Source organism: Pygoscelis adeliae, unplaced genomic scaffold, assembly GCF_000699105.1.
Source record: "Pygoscelis adeliae isolate BGI_AS28 unplaced genomic scaffold, ASM69910v1 Scaffold463, whole genome shotgun sequence".
NCBI lineage: Eukaryota > Metazoa > Chordata > Aves > Sphenisciformes > Spheniscidae > Pygoscelis > Pygoscelis adeliae.
This window is the reverse complement of record NW_008824471.1, coordinates 2,197,473-2,221,647: the sequence shown is the minus strand read 5'-3', so window position 1 is coordinate 2,221,647 and position 24,175 is coordinate 2,197,473. Positions and strand designations below refer to the sequence as shown.

General features: G+C 36.0%; 1 protein-coding gene across 1 annotated transcript in view; it reads right to left on the bottom strand.

Moving 5' to 3' along the window:
* Positions 1-24,175, bottom strand: part of CNST (consortin, connexin sorting protein) — a 47,108-nt gene that overhangs the window by 10,489 nt on the left and 12,444 nt on the right. The window contains 8 exon segments of the mRNA XM_009321261.1: positions 188-1,062; positions 6,794-6,890; positions 7,070-7,091; positions 9,635-9,749; positions 10,208-10,294; positions 12,859-12,889; positions 17,674-17,879; positions 23,876-24,175. The exon segment at positions 23,876-24,175 is cut by the window's right edge and continues 22 nt beyond it. Of these exon segments, the coding sequence (XP_009319536.1) occupies positions 188-1,062; positions 6,794-6,890; positions 7,070-7,091; positions 9,635-9,749; positions 10,208-10,294; positions 12,859-12,889; positions 17,674-17,879; positions 23,876-24,175 (1,733 nt within the window).

Sequence of the window (24,175 nt, the reverse complement as noted above, 5' to 3'; positions counted from 1 at the left end):
AGGAGGCAAATAGGCCTCAGAAACTTTTTTCTGAATTAACTCAGAACAATTAAATAAGTATAATTTATTTTCAGATTAAAGAGAGTGATATATGAAGGAATATTTAACACATTTTGAAGTTGGCAATATCTAAAAATATTTTAACTGAGATAAATATGGAAGATTTTATAGGATTCACAGTATTTACCTCAGCAATCTCTATCCTTCTTGCAAGTTCATCAAGAGAAGAAAAGCTGTCATCTAGTGACAAAGCTTCCAGTGAGTTGTAAGATGCTCGTTCAGGTGAAATATCTGGAACAGTGTCAAAGTCCTCTTTGTTTGCTAAGTTTGCAAATGATTCTTCAGTGTCTATTATGTTACCATTTAAAAATCTGAGAAATAAATCTTCTTGTTCTTCATTATTTACCTTCTTCTCCTGTCCTGCTGTTCTCTGTATTTCCTTGCATACTTGTGAATGGGCAGTACTCTCATGCTCAGACACTTTATTACACCCAGGGCATACATTTGATGCAGTTCCATCCCGCGAAGATTTTTCATCATCATCAGGCTGTTTCTGTTGCTGCTTTAAATCACTATTTCCAAGCTGGCCACTAGCAATTTCTGAAGAGCCAGCAGCATGTTTTGATCTGAGCAGATTTCTATCAGCTTGCACATCTTTATCAGTAGGAACCAAATCAGTAGGCATATAATCAGCATCCGTTAAAACCAAAGCATCTACCATTGGCTCAAGAGGGGGTTTCACTCCAGGCTCCCCAGCTGTGCCTTCTATTTTTTCCGCATCCTTACAGAGCTGTCTTTCTCTCAGCTGCGAACTGGTATCTTTACCGGCATCCCCAGATGATAAACAGCCCGGAGAAGGCCTGCCCACTGTCCCTGTGGACTGGGTGTGTGGCTCCAATGTTGATTCAGCATTGCAGTGCTGCTCCTCCATGTGGTCCTTTCCTGCAGCTACCCAAAGGCTTGCTGCCTCTGTCTGCCTCTCAGTTTTGTTTTCACCTGGAGAACTAGCACTCAGCTGTTTATCTTCTTTCTTTGGTCCAATGCCAGGAAAAGTTTCAGTACCTAAGTGCAACACGAAAAACAGTTCCAGTGTTTTTAAATGATCAGCCCAGGGGTGAAAGAGTATACTGTGATTTGATAACATTGTAACCTAATGCTTTAAAATGCACTCCCATAAAGGGCAGGTATTTTATGCTCCAGTCAGAATAGAAGTTTCGTTAGTAGTCTGAAAAGCTGACTCCTGATTCAGCAAAGTATTTGCACGCATTCTTGCAGGCAAAGCACATGCTTTAGTGCCCTCCTGAAAAGAGTTACTCCCATACTTCGAGCACAATACGTCTGTAAGTATCTTTCTGAACAGCCACATTTCTTCTAAAGCATATTTTATATGAGTGCATCTCATGGGGGCCTGGATTTCAGACAAATGTGCTTCATTACAGAAAACTGTATTTTGATGCTAGTGTATCTATCACACAGGGAGATATCTGCATTTCCTTTAAAGAAGCTGAAATCATACTAATTTAATAAATTTTAAATTCAATTCTTTTAAGGGGGTAACTAGCTCCTTTGGTTAACACTAAATTAAATATCCAATTACAATATTTTACATAACAGACTGCACAAAAAGTTGTTGCTTTTTGGATACGTAAGTTAGTTTACATATTAAAAAATGCAGTTGGATGCAGCTTATTTCTGTATTCACATTTACAATACAAATGAAAACTGATTTTTCTTATCTGAAATTTCAGAGAGAAACAAAGGGAATTCTTCATAGCTTGTAAATTCATCTACTATTGGCATGATCTGCTGATGAAGGAGTAGAAGGTTAGCCCAAGTTGTCAATAAAATTATTAGACATTAGCCATTATGAGAAGCTCAAAGCCAAATCTCCCCTTTTAGGCTTATGAAGAGAGACAGGGGGTGTTTAGAACTAGAATACCAAAGCAAGCTAGCTATGACAGAAACTGTCTTTTATTCCATATTTTAATACAAACTAAGACTATGTTGTAGTAGAACTACTGTTACAGTAATAGTAATAACCTCAAACAACAAATACATACCTCTAGAAAACACTCATTTGCATTTTTTGGGCATAGCAAAAAGCAGAAAGGTCTTATGAATAGATTAACAAAGAGATCAAACAATGCCCTTATTAACTGTATATGTTCTCACAAGAATGACTGAAGATCTCTATGCCAATCTTATCCTTCCTCACCTGTTAAAACCTCATGTAAAATCTGAGCAATTTCCTGAACTTCTTACATGAAACAGGGTCACATTCGTTAGTCTTTAAAGAAATGTTTGCATTAATTAATTGTATTGAACAGTTTTATTAAATTCTAAACTATCCCCATTTTAAAGGATAATGCTACAAGGTAGCATAGAAAAAGACAGGCTTGGAAATTGAAAAAGAGAATATCCAACCATCTCAAAATGCAGAAAAAAAAAATCAGGACAACATTAACAGAGAGAAAGGGTACGGGGAACCTAACTTCTGTAGAACTCTGAAAGAATAAATGGGTACAAGACAGGGTCTTTTTGAAAATTAGACACAGATGAGTAGATAGCTCAAGGGATTTGTAACGGGATACTGAGCCCTTCACATATAGGTCACAAGTTCAAACACAGCCTGGATTATTGGTACAAGATTTTGTTACCATCTGTCAATTTTTCCTAGTGGATACACCCACATTACAACAGGCATCTTTGTTGGCAACAAAGATTAAATGGAAACAGAAATTAAATCAAATTCTTTACCATGAAAGGTGGCCCTTGAGCTCAGGGTACTATTCCTAGGAAAGTAATAAATGATCCTAGCATTGTTATCTAACTACAGACGTACAGGAACTGAGACGTAATGATCGTTGTTACATTCCACATCAAATTTTCAGCAGCTTTCAATATTTTCTTTACACATACTTCAAAACACCTGCTTGAGACAACCCCTGCCCAATCTAGACTCAAGGCAAGTTAAGACAAATACTTGAACACTTAATTAGAAAAGATGCTTTTTCCTTCTAAGTTAAATGAAGATGTACCCACTAACGTGGCAGTAATTTTTATCTGACTGTCAGAGATATAACAAAGCATCTACTGAAAATTTTCTAGCAACAAAAGCACTTATGGTAATTTAATGTTTTTTTTCCCCCCCAAACATAGTTACTTTAAAATTGATACTTGCTTTGTTCATCACAGAAACCTGTAGCCACCACTTTTCTATCCTGTTAATCTGTCCTGGTTTCAGCTGGGATAGGGTTAATTTTCCTCCTAGTAGCTGGTACAGTGCTGTGTTTTGGATTTAGGATGAGAATAATGTTGATAACACACCGATGTGTTAGTTGTTGCTAAGTAGTGCTTACACTAGTCAAGGACTTGTCAGCTTCCCATGCTCTACTGACTGAGAAGGCTGGAGGTGCACAAGGAGCTGGGAGGGGGCACAGCCAGGACAGCTGACCCAAACTGGCCACAGGGATATTCCATACCGTGTGACGTCATGCTCAGTACATAAACAGGGGGAAAGCTGGCCAGGGGGCTGCTGCTCAGGGACTGGCTGGGCATCAGTCGGCGGGTGGTCAGCGATTGTACCATACATCATTTGCTTTGTATATTGTTTTTTTTATTATTATTACTGTTTTATTTCAATTATCAAACTGTTCTTATCTCAACCCACAAGGTGGTTTTGTGTGTGTGTCTGTCTGTCCGTGTCCATGCGTGCGTCCCTTTACTCTTCGGATTCTCTCCCCCATCCCACTGGCGGGGTGGGGGTGGGGGAGTGAGCGAGCGGCTGTGTGATGCTCAGTTGCCGTCTGGGGTTAAACCATGCCATAATCCAAGACAGCCTAGCAGAGAGAGTACTGACCTATGGCATTCTACCAGTGGAGAATTCACACTTCTCCATCTTTGTCCCTTTTCCCATTTAAAAACAAATCCCATATGACCTAAAAGAAAACAGGGTATAAGCAGTTTCTCCCCACCTTGGAAACAGGTCTATATGTACACGCTGCAAACTTATGCTAAGGGTTTTATTAAATTAATCACTTCATTAGAAAAGGTTTCACAAAACACATGAATTTGATTATCTTTAGTTAACACTAAAGCTATTAAGGCTTTCAGTCAGAAACTGAAGAAATTAATGGATACAGGATGTATCAAATCTCACCTTTTAATATACACGCTTTATATTTATATAATAGCTTTAAGGGCCCAGTTCTCTCTGTTGGTAGACTCAAAGAAAAAATCTGCCAGAAAGGAAAATGTAACAGAACAGACCATTCACAACCCTTGCTCAGAAGGGCAGAAAACTAATTCAGTGACTCTCCCAGGAATCTTGACTAGCCAACTTCTTATAAAGGTGTTTCTTGGTCTTGAGATACTCTCTCTGTATCCCCAGGAGAGAGGAATTGTGAATTCTTAGGATCAACTGCCTACAGAGGCTCAAACTATGTTCCAAAATGCCTGCAATAAGTCAATGGAGTAATTTTTGCTTTAGATTAGTAAGGGAGTGTGATTTTACTTCACAGATGCTACCATAGTACAGTGCAACAATCTCTACAATGTAATATATATCTCTCTCTTCATACAAGCTAATACTTCTTATTGATAATTGCTAGATAAATTCTTATTTTGGGCATATGAATTCATATGAAGGACAGTCTTCAAACCACTTGAGAATTTCCTTTTCCTGTCTTACTGTAAGTCAGACTTCTACTACCAGCAGCTAAGTGAGTTAAGTAGTTCTCTGCAGATTGGCAGATATATTTCTAAGAGAAGAAAGAGTTTACACAGTTACTTCTCATTTTTCAAGACGTAGGGACCCCCCCCCCCCCAAAAAAAAAAAAAAGCAGAAGACAAGCATTCTAAGTTTTCAGTGAGAAGACCCATGCATTTAGGCTAATGCTGAACAGGTTAGTTTAAATATTAGGAACTGTATGGTTCTTACAGTATAGGATTCTGCTGGGGTTCAAGAACAGCCTCAAATGGCCATGTTGCTTCTAGTCCTGAGCTGGATCACTCAGCCACAGCTCGAATATTTTTTGCGCAGCACTGAGCAGTGTATACAATTTCAGAGTTATGGATCATCTTTGTCCAATTTCTGTATTAGTTCATACCAATACCTTCCCTACCCAAAACCTTCTAACTGCAAAAAAACACTCAGCCCCATGCTGCTGACACATTGACTCAGTGAGGGGCAGCAGTAGCTAATTGACCACGCACTGCCTTAACACATGAAGAGACCTGTCAGGGTGAGAAGTCAAGAATGTGCTAATCTTGTGAAAAGCAGCTTTTGCAAATCTTAAGCATTTAAACCTGAGTTAGGCTTGAAATATTCATATCTTTGTATTGAAAAAGTATTTTAGCACTGCTGGAAAATTCTCAGCAGAACCGCTTTCTATTGGATGACATAGCTTTATTAATTTACAAACATTTCACAGGAACCCAAAGATTTTGATGACATTTTGACAAGAGTTACATTAAGAGAAAGGAATGAAAAAAAAATCCATTTACACCATTAATTACTTCCACATTAAGTTTTAATACGTCTAGATGTTGTACTACAGTATTTTAACCTTGACACAAAATGCTCCTTAATTCAGAAGTTTCAAATGTTCAGAAATTCTGCTCTCCAGAAAGCTTTTTTCCCCACTTGGAATAAAAACAATGGAAAAATTGTAAGTGCCTAATTTTTTCCATGGGAATTTCCAACCATCTAAAAATAAAAAGCATTGGGTTCTTTTGATCTGCTTTCTGAGCTGTAGAACATGTTTGTTTTGTGTTTTCAATGTTTTGTGTTTAGTTAGGTTACAAGAACAAAGACAGAGAAAAGGCAGCATAGGGGTCATGGTAAAAGAGGATGAAGATGAGGAGGATCCACACATCTAGAGAACTGTGACTCTATATCTTCATTAATGCCTGATTCTCCCGAACACCCTGGCTGATACACACTTGTAGGATAGTTTAGGTCGAAAGGGACCTCCTGAAGTCACTTAGGCCAACCTTCATCTTGTGAGAAATTCTAGCTGTTTTTGAGGAAAGGTACTCAGTTTAGACCAAGTTTGGCAACTGGAACATGGCAAAAGAAACATTTTGCTCAAAGAGAGGAGAGAGGAAGCACAGCCTGGTATCTACCAATGCTCTTTCCCCCTCTGTCTCCATTTTAACGATTCATTAATTTGTAAATGTTTCATAAAAACCCAATGATTCTAACAAATTACTCAAAACAGCCACTGGCCCAAGGCAGGAGGAGGAAAATGAAGCTGACATAAAAGTGTGTACTGAAAAAAATTAACTGAAATATGTTTTTCTCTTCAAGACCTCCCAAAAGCTTCCTAATTTTCTGTTACAGAAAAATGTGTCCAAAATCAGTATATTGCATGTAATTTAAAATAGTTACTAATACTGTTAGCTATACCTAATTGCCACAACTCAGAATATTTGTCATCAGATTGTCTACCTTATATTTTATACATACAAATTATGTATCTTATCTCTAGTTTTACACAATTTTGTAGCTTACGTAGGCTGCTATAAATGCATGCACATTTAAAAGACTTTTTTTGATGGAGGCTAGAATTACTTTAATTACAATTCTGAATATCAGTGACTAATTAAAATTGCATAGTACGTCCATTGTGCAGTTGTGAAAAAAATTAAAATTTGCACAAATGGATCAATCTGTGGGAATCCAACAAATGCTGTAGCTTCAAATGAAATCGTTTCATAGTTTTTATAGGAATATGTCATTACAGTATAATATTTAAAACAAACATATGCACACGTACGTACACACACACACCTGATTTAAAAGCAGCAGCTTCTTTTTCCTTTGAATTTTTCGATTCCATTAACTGAAGCAAACAACCGCTTTCCCATGTATTTTCTGCAGTTACTAGCTGTAAAATATGAAAGTATTTCCTGTAATTTTTGGAATTAAACAGGAACACTGACTTTTTGAGACATCCAAACTTCAAACAGTTTCTATACTAAACTGGAAAGATTATATCTAATAATATTAAAAATATATTTATTAGCAATCTTTGACAAAGCAGAATTCAATTAAACAGCTGCTTACCTTATTTTTGGATGCCTGTGGCCTGCAGCAATAAAGAAAAAAAGAATAAATTAAACAACTTAGTAGCAACATTCTTCATAACAAATGTCATTGAAATCTTATAAGCCTTTGCTCTGCTCTAATATTAGCACAGAACTTTTCTTACGTTGCAACAGTGTCAGCATGCTAGCATACTTCCAAGCACAGAATTGTACCATATGTGAATATCATCCGAAGACCAATTAGCCCAAACATTGCTCCACCTAATTGAGAAAGCAGCCAAAAGAAAATTTACTGCACCGTATCAAGCGATCTAAATTCCTGTAAAACTTTATGCTCAGGAGGAACTCTACCAACTTTAAAAATCATGTAAGGACTCAGTACCTACTAGTATTAAAAGTAACGATCACTATAACAGAGATTGAGGAATGGAAGAAACCCCACAAAACATATTTCCCTCTCTACAGAATGTTTACGCAGGGACATGTTTTCTGGGTACTGTGAGATACAGCAACTCCCACTGATTCCACTGGGATTCACAGGTGAGTCAGCACTGCTAACAGTCAGCGTGGACTTTGCAAACTGTGTAAAGATTCATGCACAATGTGTTTTATCATGCACAATCTGTCTCGCAGCCTTTCATAGAGCAACGAAGATAACGTTGAGCATTTTGTTTAAAGGTACTGAAAAAAAATAGAAGTAGGAGAGACAAGAGGGACAAGTACCGATGTTCCTACTCTCTAACAAAAACTTTTAAAAGTTGCATTGCCTTTTAAATTTTACCATTTAAACTTCCAATAAGGGACACTCAAAACTATCTTTAAAGAACAAACATGTCCAGTATGTAGCTGTAGACCTTGAGTATCAGAAAAAGTTACATTACTTTCAATTACAAAAGCAAAATGCTCACATTTTCCGAGACCTGCATGTTATTCGTTAAAAATTGAAGTATAATTTTAATTACAAAATAAATCGAGATTAAAGTTTAGGGAAAAAAAATAAAAGCAAACAGGCTTTTGCCTAGAGAGTCTGGAAGAGTAATAATATTAAATACAGAGAACTAATCACAGCAAATGAACACAAGCCTTAATTTTTATCAAATTGCAGGGTTTCTCAGAACCAGGAGTGATGTTACATAACCGAAATTTTGTATTTTGAAATGAGGCTGCATGGAAGAATTAGAAGGAGAAAGCAAAGTTATTGTCAACAAGGTGACAATCAAGCTGCTAAGAGGGAGGTGCTGCTAGTTGCAGCATATAAATTGCAATAGACTTGAATCAATCTTTCTGTGGGCTTGCAAGGTCATGTGCAAGGAAATGTAGGCTGAGGAACCCTGCAGGCACTCAGAGTGCAATCTCTCAGTAGCAGCAGGCTGTGGGTGTAAACATGCAGCTACGGTGCTAGAGTTGCCGCCTCCTCCTGTGGAAATGCCGGAGTACACTTTCCAGGGGCTCCCTCCCATATGCATTCAGACTACAAATAAACAATCCCTGCCTGGGTTCTGGCAGTCAGCCTGGGTGTTTTTCAAACTTCTGTACGGTCACCCAGAAGAAAAAAATGTGGAAGCCAAATCATACTCTCTATGAACAACAGGAGCATTTTGGCTTTTGTTACATCCAGACTGACTAAGCCAATGCAAATGTATTTGAAGATTTCTCTCTCCCCATCTGATTGAGAGCATCTCCCCTGCCACAGGTTGGTCTTTTCACAGCCTTTGAATGGGGTTATTTTCCTTATTATCGTTGGCTGATCATTTTTCAGTGGCAGCTGGTATAATTTTTTCCATCTGTCCCTTAAACTCAATGTCTAGTAGGTAGGACATTCACCCATGAAATAACAGATCTTCTCCTTCCTGATGAGTACAATCCCGTATCTTACTACCCAGAAGAGTACCCTAGGCACTGTCCAAAAAAGTTTGTGATACTGTGATACACTGATTCAGGAGGCTGATGAATCAGGCAAAGCAGGTACGAACTAAGATTTCACAACTTTTCAGAATTCTGCCACACTAGGGAACTACAGAATCACTGCTTCATAATGTTTACACAACCTATATGAAACCAACAGACGATAACGAGAATGACTTAAAGCATTAGGGAATTGTCCTAAAATGTGGACAATTTGGGAATAAAATCCTATAGGGTAGAGGTGAGTGCTGGAGTCTGAGATGCTGGACAATTGCATTTAAAAACAATGATTAAAAAAATAGGTATTGGACACAAGCACCATCATCAGTTCTACAGTCTCTCTCTTCCTAAATTAACACTACTCAGTTTTTACTTTGGCTGAAAATACTAAAACTCAAGACTCCATTTCTGGCAGACTAATGATTTGCTGAAAACAGTTCAGATCTAGTCCCTGTACGTTCCTCAAACCATATTAAAACATTGTGAAAATTGATGGCAATGGAAACATTTTAGTTACGTATCAAAAAGAACCACCACTTTATAACCAAATTCACTGAAGTCAATGGCATGCAACTTTTATTTTGACATTGACTATTTTAAAACCCCTATACTGGCACATAGACATCAGCTGCACTAACATATTAGTACTGGAAAAGTAATAATATTTTCTTATACTTACTGTTGATGCGAAGAGCAAACTCTAGTAAGCTTTTCCAGATCTTCACTGCTCAGTTCTTTAGCTGAATTCCTCAGTGTTGTAACTGGACTAGGAACTGCTGTTTTCCATTTTCTTTCTAAATTAAATCAAAATAATTTTCACCCAAAGTATTATAAAAGTAGTATTTGCTTAACATAAAACATATACGTGAAACTAATTAATGGAGAAATATTGACAACTCTTCTGTGTATGATCTACAACCTTGTTCCAGACTATGCAAAAAAGCATTGTATTTTTTCACAACATCAGATTCACCAACCCTAAACCAGAAATAAGCTCAAAACAACTGTGGATCAATCTAAGTCTCAATTAATAGAATAAAGAATGACAAACTATTTGCACCTTCTTCAGGAAACGTGTGAGAAGAAATCTAGAGCAGGAATACTTTTCTTGTAACAAGCTCAGAGAAATTCTGGTATAAATGCTGTTTTTGCTATGTAACATTTTTAAGCTGGCAAAATGTATACTCTATTATTTAGAAATACAAAATAAATTAACTCTTTCTTCTACCATATTAGTTTAGCCTGTACTTACCCCACTGCTCCTGTATGGAAGAAAGATTTGCAAGCAGCTGCTCATGATACAGTCGTTCAAGCTGAATGAACTTCATTGCCTTCTCATCTGAGTGGAAGGTTAAAGAAAAATGCACACATATATGGACATGTTATGATTTATTTATATTTGGCACCATATTTGAAAGAGCAATCATTATGTACCTGAAATTTGACATAACAATCAAAATGAATAATGGCTAGCATCCAGATTTCTGTGCAAGGAAGAAAATAGCAGACGTGAAAACAGCAAGTAAGACGTAAAGTAAGTTGAGAAAAGTTCCAAAAAATGAAAATCCCGTTCTCTTCAGCAGTTACCTCTTCCCACATGCCTTAAGTCCAACAAAAGTTTTTCTAGAAGAGAAACGAGCAAAATGTTATTATGCTGACAACTCTTCCCAGAAAATGAAATCTCTGGGAAATGAAAAGCAAAACAATTATACAAATACCGGTATGTATCTCTCAAGAAATACAATTATATGCCAATAAACATAACTAACTTAAAATACAGCTCCTTTCTACTGACCAGCTGGAGACAGTATTTAAAAAATTTCCCCAACTCAAACTTTAAAAAATACCCTCCCCCATTTCAACCATTGTATACAACACTGTTGGACAGCTGAGTTCACCTTTTGTCTTATTTCTAAAGATTCTGCTTACTTTTCTTCTTTTCCCCTCCCTTAGGGTTATCAATATATTCACAAAGGTATACTGATAGTTATATATTTTGTAATAGTCAGGACAATTCTAGTTCCATCAAGCCCGAGTTGTTAGTTGTTCTGTTTAAAGCCATGTTTTGCCTGCTATTTGAAATTTAATTCTACAGTATATGAGGATAGAAGTACAGTGAATGAGGTTCTTAGTAATATAGAAAAACTATTTTCCATTATTCACGCTAATTAAAATACTGGAGTAATTACTAAAAAACACAACCAGTACTTGTTACTCTTGTTAGCCTCATGCAATATATACATAGCATGGCTTATGAACAACAATATTAATGGAAAGTACATTCTCTGCCTTCAAGAAATCTGTTATTAGAAACACAATTACAGATCAGAGAGATAGCCTTAGAGGATATCAGCAACAAACCCTGAATTATTGTTAATATGAAGTTCTACACTAGATGAATTAAAATGCCTGTCATGGATAATTAATACAGTGCAACATGATCAAGTTAAGTTCTTTATTAACCTCAGGAAACTGATGGTTGCAAGTACAGAGGAGACATCCTTCATAAATATGTATTATATAGTGGTGTTGAATTCCACACATCAGGTGTACATTGCATTAAAAATATTTCCTTTGATCAGCTTTAAATACAGTGCGCTTCGATTAAAGTAACTTCTATGAAAGAGAAACTGTCTTTCTATCATACTGTTGAATGCATTTTAAATTTACTGTATTTCCCACTGCAGAGCCATAATTTACTGCAGAATTTTTCCATGCCTTTAATTTGCGCTGTGTATTTTGGATTTTCTGATGGATGTTTTTGAATTAGGATGACCAAGACAGAAGTACAGTCTTCTGAGACAGTGATGGATATTTTATTTTATATATTGCTTTTATAATATTGCAACAGTTATTTCTCTGGTTTTGTACTACAGGATAATATAATTTGGCTAGGTTTCAAGCATACCTTTCCAGGTTTCTTATGCTTTGTTATTTAACCATTACAATTGCCTATTTGCTGTATTTTGTTTGTAACAAATTACATAATAAAGAAATAATCTGTATGCATGGATTCTGTAATTTATGACGCATCTTAGTGAATCACATATACCTTAAGGACTTACCACTCTTGCCTCTTCTTTTTATAGTCTGATCATTTTCCCTTAAAAGCAAACTGAGGAAAACCCAGTCCACCTTTTCTAAAAATACAATTTCACTTTAAGGTTTAGTATGATTATTCTCTCCCACAATTACTGAAATATATCAGAGTAATTAGCAGCAGTTCAACTATTACAACTTTTTGACCAGTCTTTTTTGTATTATCTAGGAACAATTCAAAATAAATGGGACCATTGAACCAGCTGTTCCCAGAAGCAATTACCTGTATTTTCCTACGACAGTTTCTCAAACTACCTTGATACGATTTTGACTAATTAGCATTTGCCAAAGAACACGTTGCTATTGTTTGCAGATTGCCGATCTCCCTTAGCTCAGTGTGTTTGGTATTTTTATTCTAAGCTAGACACTTGTAGAACATATTCTAATCAACTGTTGTGATAATTTTGTTCTTACTATAACAGTGCCCTATTTGATATAATAGAATACATGCCCTATCTAGATTGGACGTATTCCCAGTTACTAATACTTAGAACAGAACTTATCCTATAAAAACAGAAGTTCTTTGAAAATATTTTCTTACTTCCTTGTTTGTGCACAGCTACTAATGATTGTATCAGTACAGCTTTTGGAAGTGGATTTATTACTTAACTCATATTCCAGCTGTCTGATTAAGAAGGACTTGCTAACATATCGTATATTCACTCATGGGTAAAATATGGCTGTTCACTTCTTTTGAACCCTGATCCACAACCTATGAGTCAACGGTAAAGCATTTGTCTTTTATGTTTTATCATGCCAGATTATTTTAATATCATGTAACAATTTCTGCAAGTAAAAGGATACAGTCCTCCTCTTGAAAATAGGTCTCAGCTATCTGCAAAAGTAAAAAAAGAAAAATTAGGGTTCTATAATTTTCATGAGAGTGGTAAGGATATAATATGAACTTTTTATCATAGTTTTAAACATCTGTTTTGCAGGTTCATGTTTAATTTGGGTAAAATACAAATGTTCAGACTAAATACATGTATGCTTATTCTCGGAAAGATGTTTAAAAAGAATATCAAATAACAAAGAAATATTAAGTCCTCTCACATGAATGGATTTGCCCAAATATTAGTTGGGTTTTATCTTGTTACAACAACAAAAAATTATTTCAGAAACTTTTTTAATGATCATATTAGAAAGTTTTAAAATGACCTAGAACAGAAGTATTGTGTTTACTGAGATGAGTTGAAGAGTTTGAATTCTGTTACTGACCATTGTTTCCTTATGTTTGACCAAATTAAGATAATTGCTGAGCTCTCCTGAGTATTACAGTGCAATGTGATAAAATGGAGAAATGGAGGTTTCCTGACTGATGAGAAAAGAACAATCTTTGGATAAAAGACACTAAAAGTATCACCTATCACAGCATCAGAGACATACCAATGCCCTTCCTGTTTATATCCTATTTACAATAAATAATTACAATAAATAATTACAACAAATATTTCAAATACATAGAATGCGAAATATTTACAATATGAATATTTGAAATTCATGAGATAAACATGAAAGGACTCAAGCTCTTAATTTTTTTCTGTATTACTCCTAGTCTACCCACAGAAGCCAGACAATACCATTGCAGCAGCCTTCTGCCACCTCCTTTCCTGAAGCTGCTCTGCTGTGTTAAAAAGATTTGAAGATTCTCTGCCTCATGTGTCAGTTCACTAAGCCTAACATCTTGATATCTGAAGCTCTTCAACAATAGAGCAAGTCATGGAGTTAAGCCAGATGGCAGTTCTTTGATTTGCACTGTAGTTGTTATGACATGGAACAAATCTGCGGCTCTTCCCCCTTAGATTGACATTTCTATAACAGAACAATTAAAATTGGATTTGTAACAAGACAGCTCTGCCAAAGACAACCATTAAAAAAAAACAAACCTAAAAATCACAGTTCTTCAAGACCTGTTCTCTTAGATGGATGTTGAGTTAATACAGATACATCAAAACAAAGAAATACCAGGGAGTTGACACAGAAATAAGCGAACTTTCCCTGTTGCATTTAGAGCTCAAAGTGCTAGGGAGGTTTAATATACAGAACAAAAATCATTCCAAAGTAGTTACTGAGGACCAGGAAAATCAAACATAAGACACACTACATATAAAATACTTGAACGCCTAAGTCAATCTCCAGCATTTCTAGCTTAACAAAACATGTAAACTGACATTAAATGCTGCTGTTTTAGCCAATGGCTAGGAATTGAACAAGGGATCTCTATGCCTAAGGATTCAAGATGTCTAGCTGCAACATCTTAAAAAACAACTTCACCCTGGCTGAGTAATTTTATAACGCCTATCTTTAACAGATCACTGCAAAAAGGAACGGTAAATATATGCTCACCAAGGGTTTATACAGTGAGAAGCTGTGTATAAACCAAGAACACAGGCATGCAAACATAAGAGAAAATTATGTTCTGGTATACCAAGATATTGCTGTATCAAAGCTATAGTAATTGAAATATTTTGAAAATATTAGAAATTGAAATATTCCTAATATTCAAAAATATTAGAAATGAAAAATTTTCAATTGCAGACTACTGAAACAGATTTACTGTTCTCTTCCTAGTGATGCTTTTGCTTTCAACTAGCTATTTCAAAGCCAAAATTACAAGCATGGAAGTGGCAGAACTTCCAGAAGAAAAGTCGAGATGCCAGTTAGAAAAAATACTCCTTCTGTTAATCAAGTAAAGGTATCAGTTTTTTGGTTTGGTGGGTTTTGTTTTGTTTCCCCGACCTGGCATAAAGGATTATTTCTTGGACTAAAAGGGCAAAGACACCATTGTACTAGAGTCCATGCAACCAGCTCAGAGAAAGCAAGTATTCAAAAGACAGTCAGAAAATTTTTCTAATCTGAATTTCACTTTGACTCCGAGTCGGTGGTGGGGAGTATTATAGAAAAGATAGAGCTGATACCTGGAAAGGAAAAGGTGTAACACTGTATAGAAAAGCTAACGTGGTAAGCGAAACATTTTTCTTCCAATTCCTCCCTGTAGACAAATAATCTTTGAGATTTGCAACAACAACAACTTATTTGTGCTTGCTAGAAAACTGGGCAGGCTTTCCTAGAAAGCTAAGGAATACCGATGGCTTTGTTTGTAAATGCAATAAAATACAGAAAATATAAACCTCAGAAGGAACAAAACTAATTTGTTCCACAAAACGCTACAGTATCAGTGACCTTTACAACCACTGAGTAATCAATCTTCAGGGACAGCGAATGTTGGCAGTCTTCCTATTTGCCATGCATGGTGTGGCAAGTGCCATGCTTGCAAAATGTGTCCAGTAATTGCAGGTACCCTGATACCTGAACATTCAGGTTGAGACACCTCATAGCTGATACTCCAATGACTTCTGTGGGAGCACACAAACATTCAGTCTCAAAATCTTTGGGGCATATCAATTTAGGCACTCATAATTTGAAGGGCTTAACAAGCGGGCACTTTTGTAAAAGTCTAAAGATGATTGCTCAAAAAAGACAGCACCTTGATAGAGGAGTCTAGATAACAAGTTGCGTATTCCTGGCTCTCAGCCTTATTACTAACCACTAGACCATTCTGAGCCCAGTACCTCCAAAAGAGAATTGGTAAGTGACTTCTAAGGTTCTTTATTTGCACGTTTTGTCTGTTACCCACAGTAGACTCCTAAGGATTTCTGGAGCTGCCAAAGCTCTGTATCTATGTTTTATATACAAGTACTTCTTCGATACTGTAACAAAAGCTAAACAAATCACATGAATCTCACTGAAGACAGGAAAAAAATTGCATCCTATTTTAATTAAAAGTTAACCTTTAGAACAGTCCCTAATATCCCACAGCCTTGAAATATTTAATACAGGCTTCCCACTAACAACATGGATTGTTAATACTCCAGAACATCTGACACAGCTCTTTATTTTACATTGAATTTTGTCATACAGAATAAAAAGAGAATGTGACAGAAGAGTATTTGCTAGCCTTGGCATAAAAGAAAGTTACTGGCAGGCTGTATTAGCAATCTGAAAAAAAAAGACCGAAGATGACAGGTTAATTTGATGGAAAAGGAAAAAAAATATATATTAATAGACTCACTTTACATGAAAACATGAATGCTATCTTTAAAATCCTTTATTTTTCCCCCAGATTAAAAAGTGTGTTATGATCCTTGTAAGTTCTGTTAGCTTTCTTTCAAACACTCCATTCAAAATGCTTGATATTTCTTAGTAAAAAAGAGATGGTGTTTGATTACATTTCAATCTGGAAGTGCAGATTCTGTTCTCAGTTCTGTCACAGTTCCTGTATGACTTTCAAGAGGTTGTTACCCTTAGGGTTTGGCTTCCTCATCTAAAAAGCAGCAAACAGATTTCACCTCCATCATGTTCGATGACACTCCTTAATGTTTGTAAAGCGTTTTGAAGTTTTTGCCCTAACTGTGATGAAAACAGACCTTTATACTGACTCATGAGCAACCACCAAATTCAGCATAGCTAAAAGTACAAATGGTTAACCCTAATGCTGTTTCAAATAAGTTAAGGAATATCAAATATCTTCACTCAAACACAGATTAAAAAAAAAAATTTAAACTCTATGTCAAATGTAAATTATCTATAATTTGCAATACTAAAGAGAAATCTCTTTCTCAAATATAATTGCTTATTTATATTGAACATAATAAGAATGCAGGAGTGTCATCACAGTTTAGAAGTTTAAAATATCACAATCATCCAATTTTCCACAATAAAGATAACGCAACTAAGTCAAATCAGACACTGTATAGTATCTATATATATGTAGCCCATATTAGACGCTACAGCCAAACAAAAAGTCTTCTAGTCCGCTGTTAGTCTGACACAACTAAACTATAAATTAATACTGCATCAAGTCCTATCAACATATTCATCTTGCATCACAATCTCCAGAAAGAAAAACATAGTGGCCAGTTAGCGAAAAAGATTGCTTTTCAAATCACACAGTATTTCCTTTGGTCTTGCAGGTATGGCAACTGTGCTATAAAAAAGTATACACTAAGAAACCTTGAATCTTAGCATTCATGCATGAAATTCATGCTAGAAAGAAGTCTGCAACATTAAAAATAATTCCTGTTTTGAAATGTTATTTAGACATCAGCTGTCTTGTATCTATACCAGTGCCTTACAAACCACACATTTAAGGTATGTTGAAGAGTGATTTTCCTAAATCTTCCTGCCACACTAAAATTTCATCATTTGGGGAATTAGAAAAGCCATTCTTAAGCATTTCCTTTAACTACAGAATATACTTTCAAGGCAATTTATAATTTAATAGAATCATAGAATCATAGAATAGTTTGGGTTGGAAGGGACCTCTAAAGGTCATCTAGTCCAAACCCCCTACTGTGGGCAGGGACATCTTCAACTAGATCTGGTTGCTCAGAGCCCCGTCCAACCTGACCTTGAAGGTTTCCAGGGATGGGGCATCCACCACCTCCTCCTAACATATATTAAATGACCTTAGAAGGAGGTATTCACCTTGACCGCATCAAAATACCCTGTCCAGATATGAATATTGGCATATGTTGAATTAATGCATTTTTTCCTAATGAATAAAGGCCTCAAATAAAAACAAAATTGTGTGCAACAGCCCAGAATCATAGGAAGTACCTGGTGGAGACACAGGGGCAGTATCTTTGAATCCATCTGCTCAACCTCTTCACGGAGCAAAGAGAAAAGAGACTGCAACGTTTGTTTTTGTTCTTTTTGGTGAAAGTTTTCATTTGCTTCAACAGCACCTTCAGCATGCACAGAATCTGTATCTGTAATAAGAGTATTTTCCTCCTTGATTGCTGTGGTTCCCACTGTAGGAACTCCTTTAAAAAGAACAAGTACTTAGGTTAGGATTCAAAAAATACGTCAAGTTGCTTTTTTAGGAAATTTCAATACAAAAGCTATGAATAAAACCCTAGTATCTTAAATAACATCCCTGCAAGTAAATAAAATACTGGTCTTGTCAAAATTAGTTGTGATAGGTGTGTGTCAGTGTCAGCTCATCTACCTGAAAAAACATAGTAACATATATCAGGTATTTTTGTACACTTCTAACTGGGACCTGACTTTAACTTGGGGAAAAAAAACCCCATGTAGTCTACACTGTTCTACAGAATTATTAAGAGACCAGGATGACCTAAAATAAAAAGTGTTGTGACTGGTGTTACAGTTTCAGCTAAAAAAAAATCAATGCTTCGATCCAAGTGGACAAACTTTTATGTTAAGACTGAATTGTAATACAGCAGAGACAGAAAGCAGCGTTGTTTGCAACAGTTTTGCTCAAAAAGGGCAAAAAGAAGGTAGGCAAGGAGAGTGTAAATGAGGTTCTCAGTTTGTTTCTTCACTCCTGCCAAGGACCTTGTACAGGAAGATGTCCCGGGGAAGGAAGGAAGGAAGGACAATTCAACCTGTTCTTCAGATGGTAACACAGCGGCTCCTCACAGTGACGACAGGATCTTAAAGGATAGGAAGAAGCAGATGATGAGAGTGGAGGATTCTATTGTGGGGGACAGATGTCCAAGGGGACTGCCCTGCTGAGTGAAAAGGAAGACCCCCTCTAGATAGTTGAATAGTTTATTTGAGAGTCCAGGGAATGAGCCAGTAGTGGTGATCTACGTTGGTAAAAATGACACAAGGATATGTAAACTGAATTTAGCCTCCAGAACTTCTTGCTAGGCAGAAAACTAGGTTCTCCATGGTACATTTCCTGACAGTTGACTGTCTCCAATTTTACCAAAGTCAAAAAAGTCAGACATGCAGGTAGATGACTGGCAACATATATGAAGGACAATGTAAAGCGTAACAGTATAAAAATATTACAGGAAAAACTTTCTGGGTGCAAATCCCACATTTTATTGTTAGAAATGCAGTATTTGTAGTATATTGCTGATCATGAATATGATAGTTACCAGAAAATGTTAAATGAGATTAGGGAAGAAGTGTAGAGCTTAACTATCCATATACAGACTGGACCAGTTTCTCACGAAGACCAAAGAATAAAAGCAATAAATGATGTCTTCCTATAACACACAGTCTTAGGAGTAACGAGAAAACTACAGCTTATTCCACCAATTAATAGAAAATTTTTTGTTCATAAAACAACATTGCATTTGATACATTTACATAGGACTGAACTTTTAAAAAAATAATTCCATACATTTTTTAAACAATTTAGAAAATTTGGCCACTGAAACGTGCACAATAAACTTTTATAAACTCAAGTTATGATGAGTATGTTATTCTTCCCCAGCTACACCCGTTTTCTGAAAATCATGTTATCATTTAAAAGTAGGACAGGTGCGGCACTGTTTCAAGTAACCATCACACTGACTGCTTCTACAGCTTGGGCACTCAGCATATTTCAGACCCCCTTGTGTTCATTGCAACTGAAACCCTATAGTGATGATTCAGGCTTAAGATTTAGGGCTTAAGAAAGGCATTAGCTTGTCCACTGAGGACTCCACTGTTCTATTTTGGGTTATTTTAAACTCTTTATTAAGTAAACTATCCAGGTCAGGAGTACTAATAATCTCTGTGGGTGGCTATTTTCACAGGGCTTACTGCCAGACAAAATATGGGTGTGACTTAACACTGCTTTTTCAGTATTAATGCACGTCCCTGCTTTTCCAGTATTTATTTGGGCTTGCTGTGGGCCAAAAGCAACAAGAGATATAACTGGATGCAAGATACAAACCAGGAAGTACTTTCAGAGATGGAATTAAGGCTGTATTTAAAAAGACAGCTTTCTGTTCAGCACATCATGAAACCAGAAAAGAGCGTCCACATGTTCTGGCAAACCTTTTCTCTCAGAAAAAAAAAAAAAAAAAAAAAGTAGTCACTTCAAACTGCACTTCATTAAGCAGTTAATAATCACCTGTCATATCAAAACAAAAACGTTGACTGAAACATGCTCAACAGCAACTACCATGAAAAACCTTCATTTTAATGTTATGTGGCACTGTTGCTAACACATAGTTTATAAACTGCATATTACTCCTACATATAGTTGAGCTGTCACTCACTTGGAATCAAATTCTGCCCTCAAATTACTCCCCTGATTCTGAAGCAAGGCCTTACAGCCATTCAGGTTAATTCTACCTTGTTCTATTTTAAACACAAGACAGCATTTGTGCCTTAGTAGCACTATAACCAAGAACTTTTCTTGAGGCAGTAACACTTGGTAATGCTATTTCATCATAAAGGTGTTATGGGCTAAGATCCCTTTTTTTTTTTCTCCACGTTCTTGAAAAGGGTACACAACACTGCTTTTTCCTGGAATCAATCAATCAATCTTACCGTCCAAAGCAGATTTTTTTTTTTTTTTACACTAAAGATTGGTATCTTACATGTATTTCTGGTATTTTAAAAAGCAAGGATTAAGTTTTTTCACTTTGCAAAGCATTGATGTTTACTCCATACATTGGTATTTGGTTCCATACTAGAATGGAACCAAAGCCTTTATGAAAATAAATGTGAAAAAACACAGAAGATATCAACTCTCCAATGGCCAGAGCACTCACTAGGAACATGGCAGAGAGCTGGGTTCAAGTTTCTGCTCTGCCAGACTCACAGAGGTTTCAACTGACATCATCTATGCCCAGTTGGGTGTGCCAATGTTTCCTAAGACATGGGGAGAAGCAAACTTTCTCAAAATTTCCCTAAGAGTTCACAGAAGCAGCCCCGTGTCTGTAAAAAGATCCAATTTTGACAGACCTTGTGAATAACAATGACAAATGCATTTTTCAGTATGTCTTGCATTTTTTTGTTTTGTCAGTACCTCAAGTATATGAAATTAAGATGCTCTTGCCACCTGCCTGAGAATGAGTCAGAGGGGCAAGTATGAGGCATTTGCTATCAAAATAAAATCATGGATATTGTCTTCTGGTTTTTAATTGAATTTTAATTTTCACATTCAGTAGCATTAGCTTAAGTCACCAGTAACAGAAGTTTCTAGTACAGAAAACATATGGTAATCTCTTTTTTTAAACATTCTTTGGTACTCAATACCAGAAAGCTGGTTCAGACTGATTCATTCAAGAACTATTAAAAAAAAAAACCCAAACAACCAAAACAGCAAGTATTAAAAAAAATATTGCATTTTTAAGAGAAGAGATTTTAAGACAGGAGTGTTGGCAGTAAAGATATAACTCTAACTGAGCAAGCTCAAAATCTTGTTTAGTGCGGCACAGAACCCTAAATAAAATAACATTGCTTGAATTTCCATATAATTTGACTAGTTTATATTCATATATTTCATTTGCTGCAACACAAAATCCATCCCAACCACTCCACTTTCTTCCCCCACCTTCAAGCTGCTTCAAGAAATAAGTTGAATAATTTACAGGAAAAGTGTATGTTGCAGAATTTAACTTGGGGAAAAAAGATTAAGCGCAAGTTACCGTGCTATACCACATTAAGGAATTACACACTGTGATTTTACAATATTAAGTTACTAGTTATGCCAGGACTGATCTTTTGGAAAAAGATGAAATTATTTTCAGAGAACAGGGATAATTTGAAGCACATTTACAAAAATACATTGAAGCAGATGATGCTTCATGAATCACTATCTCTACTGCACTAAAGTTAGTACAATTCATTACAAGGAATCCAAGTATGAATAATCACCAAAGTTTAAATTTGTCAATTTAAATTTACATCACTTCTTTGATCACCAGTGTCCTCCTTAAACAGATATAATCATAGTCTATTCAAAACTATTAGTAAAAAAAAAAAAAAGAATGTGAGAGAAATTTGGGATCTGGAAGCTATAGACTTGTCAGTTCACTCTAATACATCTACTGCAGCATCAAGACAGCTAAAAGGAGGTGCTTCTTCAAACAATCCATAGGTGAAATCTTGGAACTACTTACTCCAGGACACTGAAATGGACTCAAAAAACAACTGCAAATCAGGTGACAAATTCTCTGTAAGCTATTACAGTCTATCAATTCCCACTTGGGGAAGTCCTGAATGGATAATTGCTGATGGCAAGGAGAACACATGAACAAATCACTACCTCTTTGCCTTGTCCTTATACTCTTACCTACCCATCCTCTATTGGCCACTGTCAGGGGAAGGATATTGACCTAGGTGAATCTTCAACCAAACATAGTGATTCTTAGTCTTGCATTCCAGTCTACTGATTGTAGGAGCTAGGATAATTCTAGCTCCAACACATTCTAAGCATATACAGAAACATAATAATCAAATACTTATAACTCTTTATGCTTTATAAGCAAATATTTAGAGGGTTTCAAACACATAGCAAGTGTGAGTACTCGCTCTTTCTTCTAAAGAAAATATGTATATCCAGAGCAGAAGATTGGCTTCTCTAATAATCACCAATCTTCTGCTGAGCAAGACCCGAATAAATAAAAATAAGTAAAATGTAGTTTTCCATATTCCGGGTTCATTGCTTTAGTCATTAGCAAAAGAAGGAATATGAACAACATGTTTAAGACAAATGTAATCTTTTCCAGAATGGCAACATTTAACAGCGACCCTAACAGGTTTGCTTATAGGGGAAGAGAAGAAGATTCATAAATCTCTTCTTTAGCTATGAGTCAAAGCAACTCCTCCATGATTTCTCAATAGTTAAAAATAAAGATTAAAAAAAAAAAAAATCACCATAATACATGCTGTGCAAGTATCTAGTTTGTGATTCCAGCTTGCTTGTGTGGCGCTCTGCTGTCACCCACTCAAGGATTTTCCACTCTGGTTTGATTATTCTCTCCTTTATCTCTGAGTTGGTATAAAGACAAGCAAGCTAGTTTGGTTCTTTTATGTGGAGAGATACTCGGGAATTGCTTAAAATAGCTGGTGTTAAAAATTAAATGGAAGAGTCTCACTAAAATAAAGACATACGCAACATCAAGAAATTGTGACAGTCACTGCATTGGGTGAAAACAGGAGAACCATCATGTGAGAATATCTAAAAATCTAAATGTAAATTAGCCCATAATCAATGGGAGATATAATGTAATTTTATATTTTTATCTTCCTTCTATAACAGTCAAGGTTCTTTATTAGTAAAGTAGTAAGAGTTTGTTCATAGAAATTCAACAAAACTCTTAAGAGTTTTGCAGGAAGGATGTTCTCTGTTGTGGTATTTTACGTCTCCAGATTTTTCCATGAAATTTTCTATATTTCAGATTTCTGCTTTTTGCGTTAAAACTGCCATCTACTATGCACAGCTTGTTTTGTGGTACTTCAGCATCAGTTGATCGCATTTACCAACAAGAATACAATCTAACTGAGAGAGAACACAAGCAAAGTTTAACTTTCAGTGTTTGGGTGAACAACTTTTCTTCCACTCATCGTGCTTCAGATACCTCCGTCCACACATCTGTATCACATTTCATCAACTTGTTTTTTGTTATTCCCGTCATACAGATGACTGGTTCTCAATTACTTTTGCCAATCTCTTGTTTTAATTAAGTATTTTCTTCTATTTTTAAACATTAAATCTACAGTTGAAATATATACTAAATGACTTTCTGCATCATTTAATGAGAATTCATTCTCCCTATAATGACAGATTTCAGGATCCTCTTATCTCTACTAGAAAATACAATTTTTCTCTTCTAGATTTAACGTTAACCAACGTTTAAATACAGAAGGTGAAAAAAATCTCAAGTTGAATCTGATTTAGGACTATTAACAGTTCTGGGGAAAAAAACCCAAACCCACCCTTTAGTGAAATTTTAAAAATAATTAGTATGACAACTAAAATATATCTTTCTTGTTAGTTCACAGATTACAGCTACAGTGTTATTATTTTAAGTAAACAGAACAAAAACTTTTTTTTATAAAGTACCTTTAGATTTTTTACTGGAGCTTCTTTTGCTTCTTGGACTTCTTTTTCCACCTGGTTGTTTTTCTGTAATAGGCTTTTCCTCCCGCTGGAGGTCCATATGGACATTTACAGATCTCCTCTCAGTCTCCTTACAGCTTGGGGTACAGTCTCCATGGTCCATATTCTCATTATTATTGATGCTGTCCTGCTCACCTTTATCCCGTCGTCCCATAGCAATGCTACTACTGGTCAGAACCTCATTCCCGTCATTGTCAAGTTGATTTTCATTTTCATCAGCTGAAGAAACCAAATGAGATGCCA